Here is a 17,837-nt window from a genome sequence, read left to right on the forward strand (position 1 = left end):
TACGGGAAGAACTCCGGTGACCCCTCGTGTCAGAATTTTAACTTTCATAACCCCCCCTTGCTGTAGAGAATGTGCCAAAGTTCTTCCACTAACCTCTTGAGCCTTTTAAATTTGACACGAGCCATTATTAAAATTCAATTCTAAATTTCATCATGAAACAATATTTTTCAAATATGAGAAACGAAGTTAGGAATAATAAACTGGCCACGTGCGCGATCGAAGACACGTAAATAGACTTTCGGTTGTTAGATAAAATATCGTATTTATTATGATGACGTCCCACAATCCTTACAACGTGTTTATTAAACATCGACATAAGATAATAGTCTATAATTATGTATAATTTTTTCTGTCTTCACTTGTTCAATCGGTACCTTGACGTACGCGGGTGAGCTTAAATCGATCATTGGAAAATCTCAGGACTTACGAATCGGATATTTTGGATGGAGGGGAAATTATTTTCAGGACTCATGATTGTACGTACGAGGAGGTTGAGATTGACGGGTGTCAAAGTCGAAGGAACAGGGGCAGGAAGATGGTCGAGTGAAGATGTAATTTCGTTCCCTCGATGGTGCAATTCATCGGACACTTTTCCATCTGTTGTTCCGCCGTCGCCGCCGCCGCAACCGCCGCGCGCGCGGTCATTCTCTCCTTTCGTTCTGAGCAATCTGCAACAAACGAGACGCTCCGGTGAGAGATTAAGCGAGACAGACGTCGAACATTGAGAGAGATTAATCGACTATCCATCTTGGGGAAATTTATGTATGTGCGTGTACAGGGTGTCCTGAGTGCGACTTGAATCATTCTCGCTGTTAAGGATTATGTAAAAAACTTTGTAACTTTGAGGAATTCCGTAATGAAGAAAATTCGGAATTTTCTTTCCCTCCATTCAATTATAGCACACGGAGAAAACGGATTCGTTTTCTATTGTGAAGAATACATCATTTTTCAAGAATTTTCCAAGTATTTAGGCACAGATTACAAAATTTATGTGAAAGCAAAAAGGGATGCACGTGCGAGAACTATATTTCCTTTTGTTTTCTAGTGTTATTCATCGTGTCAGACCAGCACTTACTGACAAGTGGAAATCTATTTTAAATCACTAATTTTTACTGTCAGCATAGTAAATTCTGTGATAAAATTTTACCATAAATATAGTTTTTTTCAGGATTGTCCGAGCATACTTTACAATATACACATTTGAAGTGACTGTAAACATTTTTTACCATGCTTATCGAGATAAACACTTTTGAATCTTTCGAACAAAAGGTATGAATATTGGTCTTTTTGCTATGGTCGATAGAAGAATTCTTATTACTGGGCTTCGAATTAATGCTGCAATCCAGTACGTACGTACTGTCCTTGAGAAATTATTTTCCTAGTACTTTCCTCTAGAATTTTCGGCCTCGCTTTCTCCGTGTAATCTTAATCGCCAATGCGAATTGTGGACTGACGATGGGCGAATTACTGAAAAATCTGCTCTTTAGACACCCGATATAGAGTGCGAAGGCGAGTGCGAATTTAGATGCGTGCTCGAGCTCTCGAGAGCGACACTCGCACCTGTATATCTTATACGCGAGTCACTTTCGCACTCTCTTGATTAACACGCGCTCGGGGTGCAGCATCCAGTCGCCACACGTCCTTGACTTTACTTCGACTGAGTATTGTCTCTCGACTCACGGCTACTTGTCAATATGCATGGGCTGTTGATAAATATATGAACAGAGAAGAATGATGAATTTGAGAAAGTCGATCGTGACTAGAAGGATCGTGGGGGAAAAATCAAATGCTCGAATCAAAGAGATTTCTTGAGGAATAATGATAATTGAATTTTTCACCAGTTTCTTCAACGGTTCGAATAAAAAATTTTAGATCAAATTTATCAACAAATTTTTTTCTTTCAACATTTGGGAGATTTTTTCTTTTAGAAGTTCATTGTCGAAGTTTTAATTTGTTATCGCGTTTTAGAGTATTCTGTCAAGAGAAAAATCTTGTAAAATAATGTAAGGAGGAAATTCTGAAAATGATTAGGAAGAAAAAAGTGTCTGGAGCCGAGTTGAAAGCAGCTATTTGAATCCCACGTTTACGATACGTAATAATAATTCGCAGGGGCGAAAGTACGGACTCGAATGTAGAAAATATGCTTCATGAAAGGTGTGGAGTGAGTAATGTGACTCTCCACGCCTGGAGATCTCTTGCCCTTATCCCTTTTTCTCTCATTCTCTCTTCTCGATTTTCTCGTAAGGTCTGGGGATAGAGTGGGCGCCGGGGCGGTTCGAAAACGCCGGGCGCGCGGATCTAAGGAAGCCTCTCTTCGTTCATACAAGAAGGATAATATCTTCGAAGCGATATCTTTTCTCTCCTTAAGGCGAATATAAGAAGCCGGTGGTGAGTACAAGCGCGCGCAACACAGAGAGTCGAGAGTTTGCCGCGCTGAGAATTCGAACTCTTTGAGCACGTGAGAGAGAGCGAGAAAGAGAGAAAGGGCAGAGATGTTATTAATTGGCTACACGATAAAACAGTGTTAGTCCCCATTCGCTGTCCGTCTCGGACCCCCCTGGGTTAACTCTTAAGATATGGGGCCACGCGACTTCTCTCCTCTTTACTCCCCTGTGGCCTTGCTTGGCTTTCCTCCTCTTATTCCTCTCTCTCTCTCTCTCTCTCTCTCTTATTTTTCTTATTTCCAACCCTTTTTTTATCTCCTTTCTCACAGTCATAAGAACTACACGCACCGAGTGTGCGTGTTAAACGCGCCCCGGTACGTGTAACCTGCGAACTGATCTTTCTCGCTCTCTCTTTCCGTCCTTCTTCTCTCCGTTGCTCCTTCGATGAGCAAAACTCGAGTGAACATGTGCAGAAAATATTTTTTAAAGAGCGGAAGACTACGAGAAAAGAGGAGAGAGAAAGAGAGACGGAGAAACGAAAGGGTGTGAGGTGAGAAAGTCGACTAAGGGATCGTCAGTGAGAAACGAAAGAAAACTAAATAAAAGGAGAAAGTAAGAGGAAGATCGGAACGGAAATCCTGCGTACATGCTCTCACTCTATTCGTGTAAAGTTCGCTTTTTAACGAAGCTTATTTATCGGCCCAACTATACGTGGCAGTCTCAAGTGTTGTACTCCACAATCATAGGTGCTCTATACACGTTCATGGATGAAGGAAAAGATAAGCCCCATTTGTATGTTCATCTATCGACCAAAATGACGTTTCGATGTCCAAAAGAAATTTTTTTTAACGAATCTGTGCAGAGCGAGAGCGCCGGACAGCGGCGGATCCGAAGTGAATTTTTTGCACTGCCGTAACATCGTTCATGCGTAAAGGTATTTATAAAAATAGCGAATACACTTGGCGTATTATTGAGAGTACGCAGTGTATACTCGATTGCAAAGCGGATAAGCTTCTCAGGTTTACCGCGCTTTTTTTCTTTCCCTCTCCGCAAGTCTTCTCCCCGTACCCATTAATCTTTTTATTTCGGCGGAGAACGCACACGCACACAAACGCTCGGTACATGCACACAGGTTTGTGCCCATGCGAATGCACAAGCAGACGTACAACGTAGGATGAGTGTGCTTGTACATCGGACGAGCGCTTGCAAAGCCTGTTGGCTTATACGAGAGCTCCGTATGTCGATGGAGTATATCGCTCGGTGTTTTCTGGCTTACTCCTCGTCTTTTTCTCTTATTTTCCATTTAGGTGGCTCTGAGGAGCTGAGACGCTCGTTTTGTGTCTTCGGCGTGCACACACGCGCGCGGACACAGCCGAAGGATCGAGAGGCGAAAGGGTTAGAGGGAGCGAGATGGAGAAAGAGAGAAAAAGAGAGAGAGAGAGTGAGTCGGTATGAGACTCCCATATAGCCCGCAAGGGCTAACAAGGCGATTACTCATGACTCCCCATGAGAAGAAGTTACAAGCCGAAACTTTTTCGAGGCTTTATTGCGGCAAATGGCAAAATTTGTACCTCGCTAACGATCGATACACGAGGAATTTTTCTTCTATTTTTATCCATTTTATTTACATTTTTAGCTTCCTCGGAGTTTCGATGAAAATCACGAGGCTTAAGGCACGGCGTTTGAGAAAAGGTCAGAAAGGAAAAGCTTCGTTGAATTGTTTTCAACCGCTGCGGTGCGAGTCTCGGATGAATCCCGAAGAAATTAAAAATCGGTTCGAAGTGCTATTTTTTCGTATTTCATTTTTGAAACCAATCAGGCCAACGTAATGGTGCGGCTGGACGTAAACGCGACTACGGGACTCCGGATTCGAAACAGTGAAGACATGAAATCAATTTTGCTGCTAGAATTCAATTACTCCGAAACTTTCGAATGTTATTGAATGAAAAGGTTTACGTTGTTATGCCAACAGAAGATGCACGGTGTTCTGATTAACGAAAATTCGACTCGTTGACGAAACGACTTTTTTTGATAATCTCTCGGTCTATTATGGTAGTTACTTTAATACGATATTCCAATATCATTTTATTCATTGGTGTACGCATACGAAAATGAACGTATCGGTGTATGCGTGCGTATCCACAATAGTTATAGGATCGAGGATGTGCCGTCAGGAAACTGCAATTTCGTAAAGTGTAGGTCTTAGCTCGAACCTTTTTATTTAGCCCTTTTAATACGCGGAGGGTCAAATTTGCGAGGTCCGTGCGAAGGACCGTTCTCCATCTCCCTTGCCTCCCGCTCTTTCCTCCTCTCTCTCTCTCGCCCTTGGTCAAGGATCAGTCGTAGGTATCGTCGAGGCCCTCCGGTACAGCAGCCACGAAGAAAAGAGAGTGAAGGGTGGCACGTATCTCGCGCCGCTGTTATTTCTCTCCCTCTTCCTTCCTCGGCCTCTATCTCAGTCCCGAAATGCCTTGGTGGTGGCCGCCCGGTTGAATTTTGCGCGAGTGAGAACCACTCGAAATTCCAAAGCTCGGGGCCTTCTTCTTCGTCGAGGGAAGGTATAATTAGATTTTAAGTGAGAAATTGAGCCTGCCGGCAATTTTAAGGAAGCCGAACGCGCCGCCCTGATTAATATCATTATACGCTCGCTTCGGGATCGCCTTCGTCGCAGCTCGTACCACGAGAATTATTGTCCACTTTCGTGCCCACGTTAAACTAACCACCGAGTAAACCTCTGTGTCCGCAAACAATTCTTTTGTGCCCTCTTTCACCAGCGACAACATTCTTGCGTACTTCAAATCTTTCCGAAAACAATTCACGAGCTTTTGAATATTCTCAACGCTCATCGGTCTCTTTTCCATCATTCGATTGCCCACGACGAAGCTCCTGGGCTAATGCAGTGGAAAATGGGAGCGCGAAATCGCGATTGATTTTTTTACTGGTTATTTCAGATCCTTAAAATTTAATCTGAGCCCGGCACAATAAAAATTGGGATTTATAAATCATCGACGTTGTCACCGATGACGTTACATTGACGAAATTCCCATTTTTTACGCTCAGAGATTATTGAAGAAGAGATACACAGGTGCTGATGAGTTCCCTGACGCCTTCCATTGTTCGCGATGCCAATTTTCTCGCTTACCCGACACTCCCGTACTTTCCTCCCCTTCGTTACGCTTCATGCGCTCCAACAGTTCCGGGATACCTGGGAATACGCCTTTTTGTAACAACACGCACGTCACGCGATCTCCCAATGCAATAAAGAGCTTTAAAAAAACAAAAACAAATTACCCCCCCGGGACGCCAATCTTTCCTTCATACCCGGGAGTAAAAAGTACGAAATCATTACTTTGACCCTCCTAATGAAGCGTGCAACTGAATTTTCGGGGCGGATGCAACTCCGCGACAAAAAAATGTTCCACTCTCGGGACGTCTGAATAAATCGCTTTGTAAGAATTTCGAAGTTTGTAAAAACGATCGTTCACGCGATCTTCGAAATGTTTTGACTTCGTGAATAAATAATCGGAGGAACGAATGAAAAATGCCCATGGCATAAAATGATGCTAACTGAACTGAGCATCCTCGGATGCGTACGCGTCGATTTCGAGGGTAAGAATAATCGAAGAAAATATACTGACGAGCGCTGCTCAGTTTAGAGAGTATTGTAAAAACGAATATGAAACTCGCTCTCCTCGTCCAATTCCCTCCCATGTTTTCTGCTGCTACCAACGTGCTACTTTGTCCGACATTTTTCCCTTGGCATCTGCAGCAAAGCAACAACAACCAGTTAGGACCGCTCGAAGAAGCTGCGATAGAGGTAAAAAAAGAGAGAAAGATAGAAGTACAAAAAGGAGAGAGACGAAGAGATGGATAGACACGGGAGGACAAGGAACTTGATCTCAAAACTGGATTTCGATCCCGTTTGAACTCCCGTGTCCCCCGGAAGCGAAGCGAAGTGCACACGAACGTGCCTTGCTTCGTGGACAAGTTAGCCAGAAATAAAAACTCGCACTTTTCATCATTAAAAAACAAACCGAAAATTCGAGAACACTTGGGCAACGAAATTTCGGTTGTATTCGTTGCTATTTCTGCAGTGTATTTTACGCGTCTCAGGCAAGAATTCTTGGCACTAATACTTAGTTTTTCGTAAGAAAATTTTAAGAAATGAAACGATCCTTGTTCACGGTCGTCAAGGAATTTTGCAGCTATTGATTCTTCGAAAATCAACGCGGATTCATTTTTTCAAGAAAAGCATTAAAAAACGGAGCCCAAACTCAGGATTCGGTTATTCAAGATTTCACTGATTCCAAACGACAATTAACATATTTCTCGAGCTATTTCGATATCAGCGAATGATTTATTATCATTTTTTTCATTTATCGATCAAGTTTATTGCGAAAGCATGACGCAGATTGAACTTTGATCGACAAATTGCGCTATCCCAATCACGCTGTATCGCTGATAACTCTTTTTCTGTTGGCTGCACACATAAAATTGTGAGGTTTTGTGAGACGTGATCATCTCTTCGAATCGACGGGCTCTCGGAGGACTAGAGACTCCTAGGGAATCCAGACAAAACCGGTCGAGTCAGATTCGATCGAGAGCAGCACACGCTGACCGTTTTCTTTTCCCCTCGTCCTCTGCCCGCTTCACTCTGACTTTCTTCGATTTCTTGTCCTTTTCTCAACGACTAAATTTTGACCTTCTTCAGCCTCTTTTCATTTTGACCCCTTCCCGATCGTTCGGAACGACGGCCGTGATTACTGAGATTCCTCGAGAGGACGTTTTCAACATTCTATTAAAACTGAAAGAAAATATCAAAATTCTAGAAAGCAGTAAATGATTCTATTTCTCTGGCTCACATTTCTCATTTTTTCTTCAACTTCGAAGGCTTCGCGTTCACCCATCGCTTGACGAAACTATATTTTTTGTCGGATTAATCCAACGATACGTCATGGCAGACCCTGCTCAGGCCAATTGGTCTCCCCGAAGAAGTTTCCTCCTTCCAAGAATTGTCAAAAATTATATGACAGCCTTTAATGAATAAAGGGTAAACGACTCTTGCACGAGAAAACGAGGTTAGGAAGGAAAAAAAATGAAAAGTTCGTCATTATGCCAAGAAGCCACAACAACACATCGGTTTTCGCCTGGGGAGCAATCTCCTCACAGTTTGTATGACCCCCTGCTCCAGAGCCGATCAGCTGCGCGTGGATCGATCTTCGGAAACCGATCGATCTGTCATTTCGAAATAGCACTGTGTGCCTGTACGCAAGAAGTTGTGCCATGAGAGCTCCGCTCAACGCGCATGAACATCGAAGTCTTTGATATTTCGTCAAGGAAATTAAAACCGAATATCAATCAAACTTTTTTCAGTAATTATTTTGAAACATCCTCAAACAAAGTGATGAAAATAAAACTCGACCTTTCAATGATTAACCGTTAATCGCGACACTCTGTGACGATCAAATGAAAATTCCTTCGAAATCCGGCCATAAAAACAAAACTTTTCATACCCGAGCTAATAAAATCTTTCGAAACGTTTCATAGGCCTTTTACTTATATATACATAGCTATTCGAGGAAGCTTCACAAGGAAAAATTTCAAGTTCTGATTCCCCATGCTTACAGAGCCTAAAAAAAAATATATCTATGTCGTCGTAACTTTCTGCTGTTACAAGTCGTTCGAAAGACCACACCAGTGATCCCTGAAGCTCTTTATGATATTGTGCGTTTGTTCAAAGCACGCCCGATGCCTATACTGGTACAGATCGTAAGGCAAGAAGTAAAAGAGAAATATGACAAAGAAAGGGGACAGAACAAGTCTATGGGTGAATAAAATAGATATCTATACAGTTATATAGTAAAGCTTGAAAAAAAAAAAAAATAGTGCTGAGTGCAAGCATCTCGTAAAATTTCACGATCTGGTTCACGAGAAGTTGTATTGAACACATTTGTTTATGGACATATCTGTATATACTGAAATTTCACTCGAGCAGCATCCGTAAACGATCGTGCCGTTTAACGTTCTCGAAGGATTATGCGGCCACATCACACCCTGACCTCACCCGAGTTCAGATCCCGCGCACACGTACGATTTTTCCCTCTAAATATTGCATAGAAAGTGATTCTCGAAAAATATAATTTACAAGAAAATTTAAACGCGTATGGCTTGGTGCTCCAATTACCGAAATAATTCCCTTCCAAAATATGACGAAACGTTGGTACATCGAGCGTTTTGAAAGGCCTGTCGGAGTCGGACAGAAAATCCGAAGAGTGATTTCCCAATTTACGTTTTAAAGGCCGCCCATTTATCACGAAAAACATTTCAAATGGGTTTCAATAAAAAAAATCCCCGAGGCAGATATCGCGTCCACGTGGAATTCCCCCTGGTTCGATCAGGATAGACGTGACATTTACGAATCAATGCGCTTCGACGCGTCTTAACCCGTGGGAGCAAAAATATTTCGAGGCTAAAAAGAGAGGAAAAATACGTGGAAGGAAAATACGAAGGAGGAGGAAAAAACATTGAGGATTTCGCAACCGTGGCTCAACACCACACGCGGATGAGTGTGACGTAATATTGTGGGTTTTCATAAAATAAGGCAAAACGTGATTGCCGTGCGAGTGTGCATGGTGCTCGACGTTAATCCGTATATACGTGTATAGCAATCGAGATGTTCCGGTTTCACTGCTCACGAGGAGTGAGGGATCGAAAAAAAGCGTATAGAGGAGACGATGAGTGTAGTAATTGTACAAGCACCGATGCACGGGCACACCCATATAAATGTATCTCAATGTGAAAGGTGTAGGAATCGCTGCACAGAGAGAAATAGCGAGAGAAAGATAGGCAAGCTCGTAGAATACAGTCGCATGGACTAACGCGATAATTGCGGCTATTAGGTACGTCCGCAAACGTCGTATTTAACGTCTAAACGACGTTCGCCTGCTAATCGTCCGAGTAACCTGGCATTCGATACTGCTGCAGGTAGAGAGCACGGGCGCGAGAGTGGCTAACAAGCGCGAGAGGTAGGTTGATTCAGTAGCGAATGTCGAATGTCCGGAAAGCGCGCGCGAGACGACGACGCGACAACGAGACGGTGCTGGGGAGCGAGATGACGACGAATCGCGGCGATCAGCACGCGCTCTCAGCCCAGTACGCGCGAGATCATCTCAAGCGCGACAAGCCAATTGCCGAGCTCTCGAGATCGCGTCAGCCCAATCATACAATCTCCAGAGTACTTGGTAGCTGAGAAAAAAAACGACTAATCGCCCGAAAAGGGAGAAAAAAACGGCTCGAATCGTCAGCGGCATTCCTCCGCATTCGTGATAACACGCGCGGAATACTTTACTCCGGTGGATTGTCTCGCGTTTCTTCTCTACCCCGCGGCCCTCGTAATAACGCTGTGCTCCGATGATACACGTGGTACACGTGTCATTGTCGCTGCTTCGCTATAGATGTATATCCTTATTGTGAATTAATAATTCATTTGGTTGCGGATGTCGTCGCGACCATCGTTTCTTTCTTGCTGCCAAGAGAACGATCCGCACGACCGATGAGTCTTGTGCGTTCCTCGTAATTCGATGTATATGCGTGCACTATGAGATCAGATTCTTCGAATCTCATTTTTTTTATTGCGATCCACAAAAAAGCTGCTCGACGCACGAGCATTCTAGATCCACTCGGGTAAACGTCACGATTGAGTTATCTCGTCGCCTCCGTTCTAGTTGCATCGAAACCCTTTTTTTCAACACCACTGCGAACATTCCAGAGACTTAATTCACATCGTTTCTTCACTCGAGCGAAAACATGCTCGCCAAAAATGCCATCGTAGGCAGGAATCCTAATCGTGAATCCCGGTAACACACATTTTCAAAATAAAAATAATAAAAATGAAAAAATTCGAATGTTTTGACCCGATTTTCTAAATGAAAATCTACATTACGGAACATGCTGCCAACGCTTTTGTGTGTCGACAACAGAGCAGAATTCCAAACGCCAACAGTGATTGCGAGATGAAAAATAACTGAATATTGTCAAAATAACGACGTGATTGGGTAAAAATATATTTAAATAAAAATTTCAGGATTTATGACGTTGAGATTAAAAAATAAATGGAATGAGATTTTTCCGAAATTTTCTACCGAGCTCTCCCATACATTGCAGTCACAGTTCGTCTACATGAAAACGCACCAGCATTACACGACTATACCTGCGATGCGTGGTCTCTCTTGTGCACGTAATCCCTCTGAACGCCCCTTATTACGCTCCGCAGGTTCCATTGTAAAACGATCTTAACTTCTACGGATTATAAACTGTTTCTTATTTGCTGCACAGGAGACGACCCACGTGCTGGTGCACAGCGAAAAATGGAAGAGGACGGAGAGAGAGAAAGAGAGAGAGAGAGAGAGAGAAAGAATGCGAGGACTGAAGACACTTTCGGCGGGTACTCTCTCCGCTTCTGCGTCGGAACGTAACCCCCTCCAAAAATTGCTTCGATATAAAGAGCCTGCACTACAATTTCCCATGTATCCTTATTCTTTGGTTGAGAATTCCCGCTGTGAGATCCATCTTCGACCTCGTTCGAGCGTGATTTCGAGTACTACATGAGCGTTAAGTCGGTTGGCCAATTTTCAACGTTCTCATCGAAGACGGATTAGAGTTTGTGAGTGCAAAAAATGCGTCGATAGACGCGAACTGTGATGAGGGAATACCGAACGAATTGCACGATAAAATGCTCATCAGTCGATAAAATAAATGCGTTTTACATGTATTGTGGAAAATTATCTAAAATTCCACGTCGAAGCTCCCACCTGAAAATTCGCACGTGCCCCTTCACTTTTATCCGTAAAAAATCAACCCTTGGATTCGTGTCTACTTTACTGGTATATACGCAGCTTATGATATTAGAACTACGTACGACTGGTTCGCGTGAATCCTAGTCGGTGACACGATCGCATTGCCAGCTGGCGTTTTTTCGACCCCATTCACCCCACGATTTTGATGATCCTGTGCAATCTTTGTTTCTCTTTCACAACGTGTATCTCCCTCCCTCTATTTCACTCTCCAGTTATACATTCTCACTACAATATTTTCGACTAAAAGTAATTGTGCCAATTTTTATATTTTAGCTCCAAGAATTTTTACGGGGGCAAATCTTTTCAATCAATTAATAAATCTTTTTGTCCCTCTCTATTTTCCCAACGAAATTGGAAACGGGATGAAAATTTCACATCTCGAAGACTATCCACAATAAATATTCAAAGGCCTGCATAAGCACATTTGATTAATTTGAAGTCTAAATTATTAATAAAATTGATAAACACTTACATTGAGAATATTTTTATCACAAGAATGTTATAAAATGCTTTCAGAATACTGTAAAAAATAAAATTTATATTTCAACTTGTCTAGTTACCGACTTGACTAGGCGACACTTGAAATACACATTATACGCAGGGAACATTTTTATTGTGCGAAAGAAAGTTTATATCGGTGTAATGGTACCGAGAAAAAGGAATGGTCGATTCGTTAAAAAAAAGCGAAGCTACTGGACGAATGAAGGCACGTGAGTCAGTCTCAAAAATAAATTTGATGAAATTCCTGCGATTCCCAAATTTGCCCGAAGTTCAATCCGACACATTAAAAACTAAAGTTTTTTCATGTTTTCTTTCTTAAAAGCCCCGTAAGGTAATGTTTTTTTAAGGTACCGAATCTGCGATACATTTTCTTCACGATATAAACTTTTCCGGAGCGAGAACACCGAACAATTTTTTCACAATTAATATTATTGTGAGTTCTCCCATAGGCTACCGTGTTAAAAACTCAAAATTTTGTAAATGAAGTGATTCAAAATTTTGCCCCGTAAGAGGCCCCGTGTGCTTATCGTTATCAGGGGACCTTAAACTATCATTAACCGCAAAAAAAGTATACCTCCACCGTGCTTTATCGAACGACCGAACTACTTTAATCCGACGATTGAATCTTTGAGCCGAATGATTAAATGATTTCACAATAAAAGTGATTTTTCCGAAAATACATTTTTCGTGTCATGTCGAATATCTATATGAATATTCGACATGTGTTTCACGAAGGCCGCGCAAAAACTTGGACGATTCAATATCGCCCCCTCCCCCAAGGTGAAAAGCCACCCTCCATCGGGTATTTTTATACGCTTTATACACAGAGGTGTCGCATACGTCACGAGACTATATACGCTCGCTAATACGGCTCGCATCACGCCGAGTGAAAAGAGAACAAAAACGTTTGGAGCTTGTGACAAGAAGACTGTGAGAGGGACAATGCCACATTGTGACGAATCTGTACAAAGCCCCCGCAGCGAAACGTTACAGCTACCATCGCACGAGATCGCGAGACCTCAAGCCTTATGGAGGGTGTTTCCCAACCATAAAGCCACTGAACGCAGCACAACTTTGACGCCTTGATGAAAAATATCCGATCGATCATATCGCATTCGTATACCACTCGGGGGAGGAGTTTTTCGACGCTTTTTCCTCCATTTCGACCTCATTCTTCCCTTCATTTTTGGACGATGATTTTCCCCAAATTGGGAGAAATCATTGAATGAATTAGATATAAATTAAGACATTTCTCAACTGTCGGACAGTTGTCTACACTCCCAGATACAGGGGACGATTATTCATTTTCAGTGTCAAATATCTTTTGACCTACATCGGACGCTAATGATTCATATTCCACTTTTTTCTCTCGTGATCCATCATATTCCTGGGGAATCAGATATTTTTTTCAAACATTGTTCATTTGCTTTCCAACAATCTCATTTTGTAACAGAATTTTTAAATTTCATTTAGTGATTTAACAATTAATGCCAAAATTCAATGAAATCGTTTAATAATAGAAAAATTATTTTTATCCTGTTTTTATAGGGAGGAAGCCATAAAACTTAGAAATTTCGAAAAAACGTGTCGAGCGAGCGAGTGGAAAACGTGTACGTCCGAGTGCTTACATAGCATCGTGGTGATTTGTGTCGCAAAAAGTGTGTGTGTGTGTGTGTTTGTGTGTGTGAAAGGAGAGCGAGAGCTTCCTGAAATTCAATTCCGTGGTACAGCGATACGAGAGAATGAGAGAAGGGAGTGGGCACGCTTTGGCAGCCAGGAAGAGAGCTACATAGAGCTCTCGGGGATTGTGCACAAAGTGAGAAGCAAGAGGGTGGATCAGGGGGGCGAGGGGAGAAAGAGAGATAGAAAAAAGCGAGAAGGAGGGAGAAAAAACGTGAAGAATTAGCGGTAGGACGCGTGCAATGTGGACGTGCGGCTGCATTGTTGTTCGAACGCATTAGCAAAGCCGCTGCAACTGGCGCGAGCCCTGTGACCAACCATCAAGAGGGAGGAGAAGGGAGCGGGGCCACTGGGGGGGGGGGGGGGGGGGGATAAAGAGAAAAAGAAAGACGGGGGAAGCAAAAGTGAGAACGACGAAATGCGAATGAATGTTCCACCCCGCCAGATTTTCCTTGTTTTCTTTTTTTTTTTTTTGCTGCTGCTTGTACTTAGCAGGGTGTGCACCTCGGATCTACGAGCAACCGATGATCGAGCACTTTCCCTGTTTTACGATGTTCCACGCAATATGGGACTTTTGCCAATACATGCTGCCCCATATATACCGCGTTGTAAAGTATCCACGGGGGCGAGAGGAAAATGAAAGATCGTAGAAAAAAGGAAATGGAAACACGAACTCCCCCCGCCCCTCCTGCGCACCACCGGACCACGGTCGTTAGTATCTCAGATATCAATTTATGGGCACGGGACCTTCGTAACAACGATCCTGTTGTCTTTTTTTTACGACAAATATCTCGTATCGTATATACTGGAATCGAAGTAATCTGGGATCAAAAAAATACTAAAGAGCGAGCTCGTTTCTACGGTTTTTCCCCTCAAAACGAATACGTTCTACGCAGTTGTTATTTTTGATAAATACACTGTCAAATTTGTCTGAGTTAATTGTTTATATGTCAGAGAATATGAGACGATTTTTCCTTGTAGAAGAAGTTTGACAACCACCAGAAACTTCGATAGTGATAAACGGACGACTGCTCTGAACTCGCGCGATGTGCGTAAATATAAAAATGTGCGTCTCTATTAAGACAAAATTTATTCGTTTTTTTCCTCTATCGAGTACAACCGCGTTTCGCAAACTCCTCAATATACTGATGTCGTTCTGTAGAAAATACACAAACAACGTTTTTTCAAACAACCACTCCCCGATAATCCATTTTAGGGCACTGAAGTTAATTTATACGAACTTTTGGCATAATCGCTATTCGATATTCGATATTCTAGAAAATATTGAAGAAGTTGACAATTAAAAAAAAACAAACAAAAAAGTATCTCGAATCAAATTGAAACGTATTACTAGCTGGAATTATAAGAGAACAGTTTAATCCAATATGAAGCTCCCTACTCAATAGCTCAAGTGATATGAACTTGTTTTCGATCTTTTGACACCTGTGGGTGTTTGCCTGTATCAATTTGCGTCATCGAAGAGCACACATACGTCACAAGCGAATGAAAAAAAGGAATACTCTCAAACTCGCATTTATTCTGATTTGCTAGAATATTTAAGGAGGGTGGATCACGAAATCAAAATAATCAGAATTTGATCAAATTTGGTGATAACATTCTTTGGCATTGAGTATACAAATACAGTTTTTTTCAAATTTTTTTACCACATGGTTATCGCATAATTGAGCGGTAAATCGAAGTTCTTGTGCACAAGATGTATAAACTCTATGCTTATAAACGTGAACTTTAGTGTTCAATTATTCGAGAGCTATGTCATTGAAAAATAAAAAAATATTTATATTGTCTTATGTATTTTTAAATAATACATTTACCAATTTTATTAAATTCTTACAATTTTGAAATTCTTCATATTTTTAACATGGTTTAGCGTGGCAACGTTGTATCGTCGCGATCCACCCTCCTTAATCGTATCGATTACCAATTACGGATCAAGTTCTTTGTAATTCAACGTGGAGTTTTCGAGCGACATTGAAAATTTTATAAACGTCAAATCAATGTTTAACTGATAATAATAAATCGCACAATGCGAGAATCGAACTAAGCCATTGAACTGAGGAAAATTACATAATTGCTTATCAGGGGCATGAAATTCTTGCTGCGAAAAAAACTTTGTTGATTTTTTATAAAGTTTATAAATAACCGTTTCAATGACGACCTTGAAAAATTTGTGTCATCCTTTTTCGTTTCTGAATTTTTATAGCAATTCTCTCAATGTGATTCGCCGGGTGTTCGTGGGTGCGTGCGGACTCCGACTCGATTATCTCGGAGCCACTTGTCCTCAAGTGACGATTCGACTCTGAGTGTCTGTGAGGATAAAAATTTGCCAGTCGACGAGAAGAATATTTCACGAAAGTAAGAGAGAGAGAGAGAGGAGTAACAAAGGTCGATGTGATTTGACCTCTAACGTGACCTTGAACTCCGAGGGCATTCTTCGAGAGTTTGACCTCGTTCTTCGATCATTCCTCTTTGCTCAACAGGGCATTTCCTTCCTTATTAATCGAGGGAATCTCTGATTTGCAGTAATAGCCGCTACATCGAGAACGCATCGCAGCCAATGGCCTCGACGCGAATCTCGAGACCGCGTAAGAAATTATGACGAAACATCGTTTCCAAAACTAATGAAAAAAAAAAAACGACGTGATTGCTGTAAAATTTGAAGCTCTTCCGACGTTGCATCAAATCCAATTTCTCCAAAAGTCCAAATTCTCTTAACCCTACAACAATAAATTCAATTAGTAATATTCATTTTTTTCTAATTTCGGTTACTTTCACTAATATTCGCAAGAGCCATTAATAAACGAAGACATACTTCTAGTCGGATTATAAAATGATGATTCATCATTCCGCGTATTATCGGTCATGGATCTCCAGGTCTTTTGTACATCGCACAAATAGTTTGGGAGAAAAAAAGTGGGTCTGTACGTATCGTATGATGATATTTATACAGTAGAAGCACCCACGGTAGCTGGCACATACCTTACGTCAAATGTGATATGGATCTGATAATGATCAATAAAGAGTTATTGATTCTGCGTATGCTCATATGTATTCCATCCAAATATATGTAGATGTACGATTTTCCAGGCGTGTGTACAGAGCTCGAATTCTACGCAAGCATTTATGAAAAGAGGCTCGTTTTGGAAAAAAGCGACGATTCCGTGCCTCCTTAAGAGGACGCGAGTTTCGAAATCGAGATTCTTTGACACAGTTTGACCGACGTCAGAGAATTTCGATTTGTAAAATTCCAAGTGAGGTTAGTCGCCTGCTCCGCACGCTCTTCTTGACTCCGCTCTTCGAGGCAGTGCGAACGATGATTATTTCGTGTGTGATAAACGCAAAGCAAAAAATTCCACTTCATCCTGGATCAACAGGCACGAAAGATCGAACGAGTGTCTGCGGTGCACTTGTCCGCGAAGTGTGCGCAGGGAAAAAATGGCGGAGGCATAAGTTGAAGGGGAAAACGTGTTCCGTGTGGTTGATCGGATCAATGAGAGATTTGAGAAACTCTTGAGATATATCTGGCCAGGGACACAGAGCGAGTTCTACGTGCGTTCATAGATATGCAGAAACGTGTCGCTAATCTCGAGTCAGCGACAGTCCAATTAGGCTGTGTGCGCGGAGCATTCCCGTTCACCTTAGCGCTGGGCAATTAACTGCAAAATTTGCTAGCCGTGCTGGGTGTGCGCGCTCTCTCTCTCGCCGTCTCCCAAACTCATAACCATGGCACGTGTGTCTCTCGAGCCGTTTGTACATTTTTCAGCACCACGAGCGTGTGTGCGTTCGTGTAAATGTCAAAGTAAGGTCTACGAGAGCGGCCGATAGAAAAATCAAAATCTCCCAATGGCAAAGTCATTAAGTTATTGCGCGTCACATCGCGTGCTGCGCAAAAAAAATCTCATCAACGAACAATGACCGAGAATACGATTTCAGTGTCTCATCTCCAAGCGATTTAATTCTCAACGAAAAAACATTTTCCAAATTCATTAATTCTCAGTATAAATACCACAAATATAAAATGTAATTAAAAGGATTGCAGCCGAAAGCGATGCAGCAAGAAAAGCGTACTTTTCGGCCCGACCAAACGACCGTAGCGCGCATCTTTAACCGCGCTCTCGTAATAGCGTGTACGTTACGAATTCAAGTATGTCTATACCGTATACACTTCTCGTATATTCCCATACAGACATAGGCAGTGTTAATAAATACACACACACACACGCACACATACACGTACGAGTATAGTGAGAAGCGACGGAGATCTACATAATGTTTATTATGCTAACCTAGGCCAACGCGCTTGCATCAACAAGTGTTATATTATCATTCAAATAAAATGTTTTAATCTGCATACGTTTTATCGCCCTCTCGCGGCATGCGGAATGTGCATGCGGCACGA

The 17,837-nt window shown here is 42.0% G+C and overlaps 1 protein-coding gene across 1 annotated transcript in view; it reads right to left on the reverse strand.

Annotated features, from left to right (window-relative positions):
* Positions 1-242: 242 nt before the first annotated feature.
* Positions 243-17,837, reverse strand: part of LOC122406796 (uncharacterized) — a 37,631-nt gene continuing 20,036 nt past the window's right edge. Inside the window, exon 3 of the mRNA XM_043412514.1 lies at positions 243-668. Coding sequence (XP_043268449.1) covers positions 508-668 — 161 coding nt within the window. The 3' untranslated portion in view covers positions 243-507. The remainder of the gene's footprint in view (positions 669-17,837) is intronic.

The sequence above is a fragment of the Venturia canescens genome, chromosome 2 (genome assembly GCF_019457755.1).
Source record: "Venturia canescens isolate UGA chromosome 2, ASM1945775v1, whole genome shotgun sequence".
Lineage (NCBI taxonomy): Eukaryota > Metazoa > Arthropoda > Insecta > Hymenoptera > Ichneumonidae > Venturia > Venturia canescens.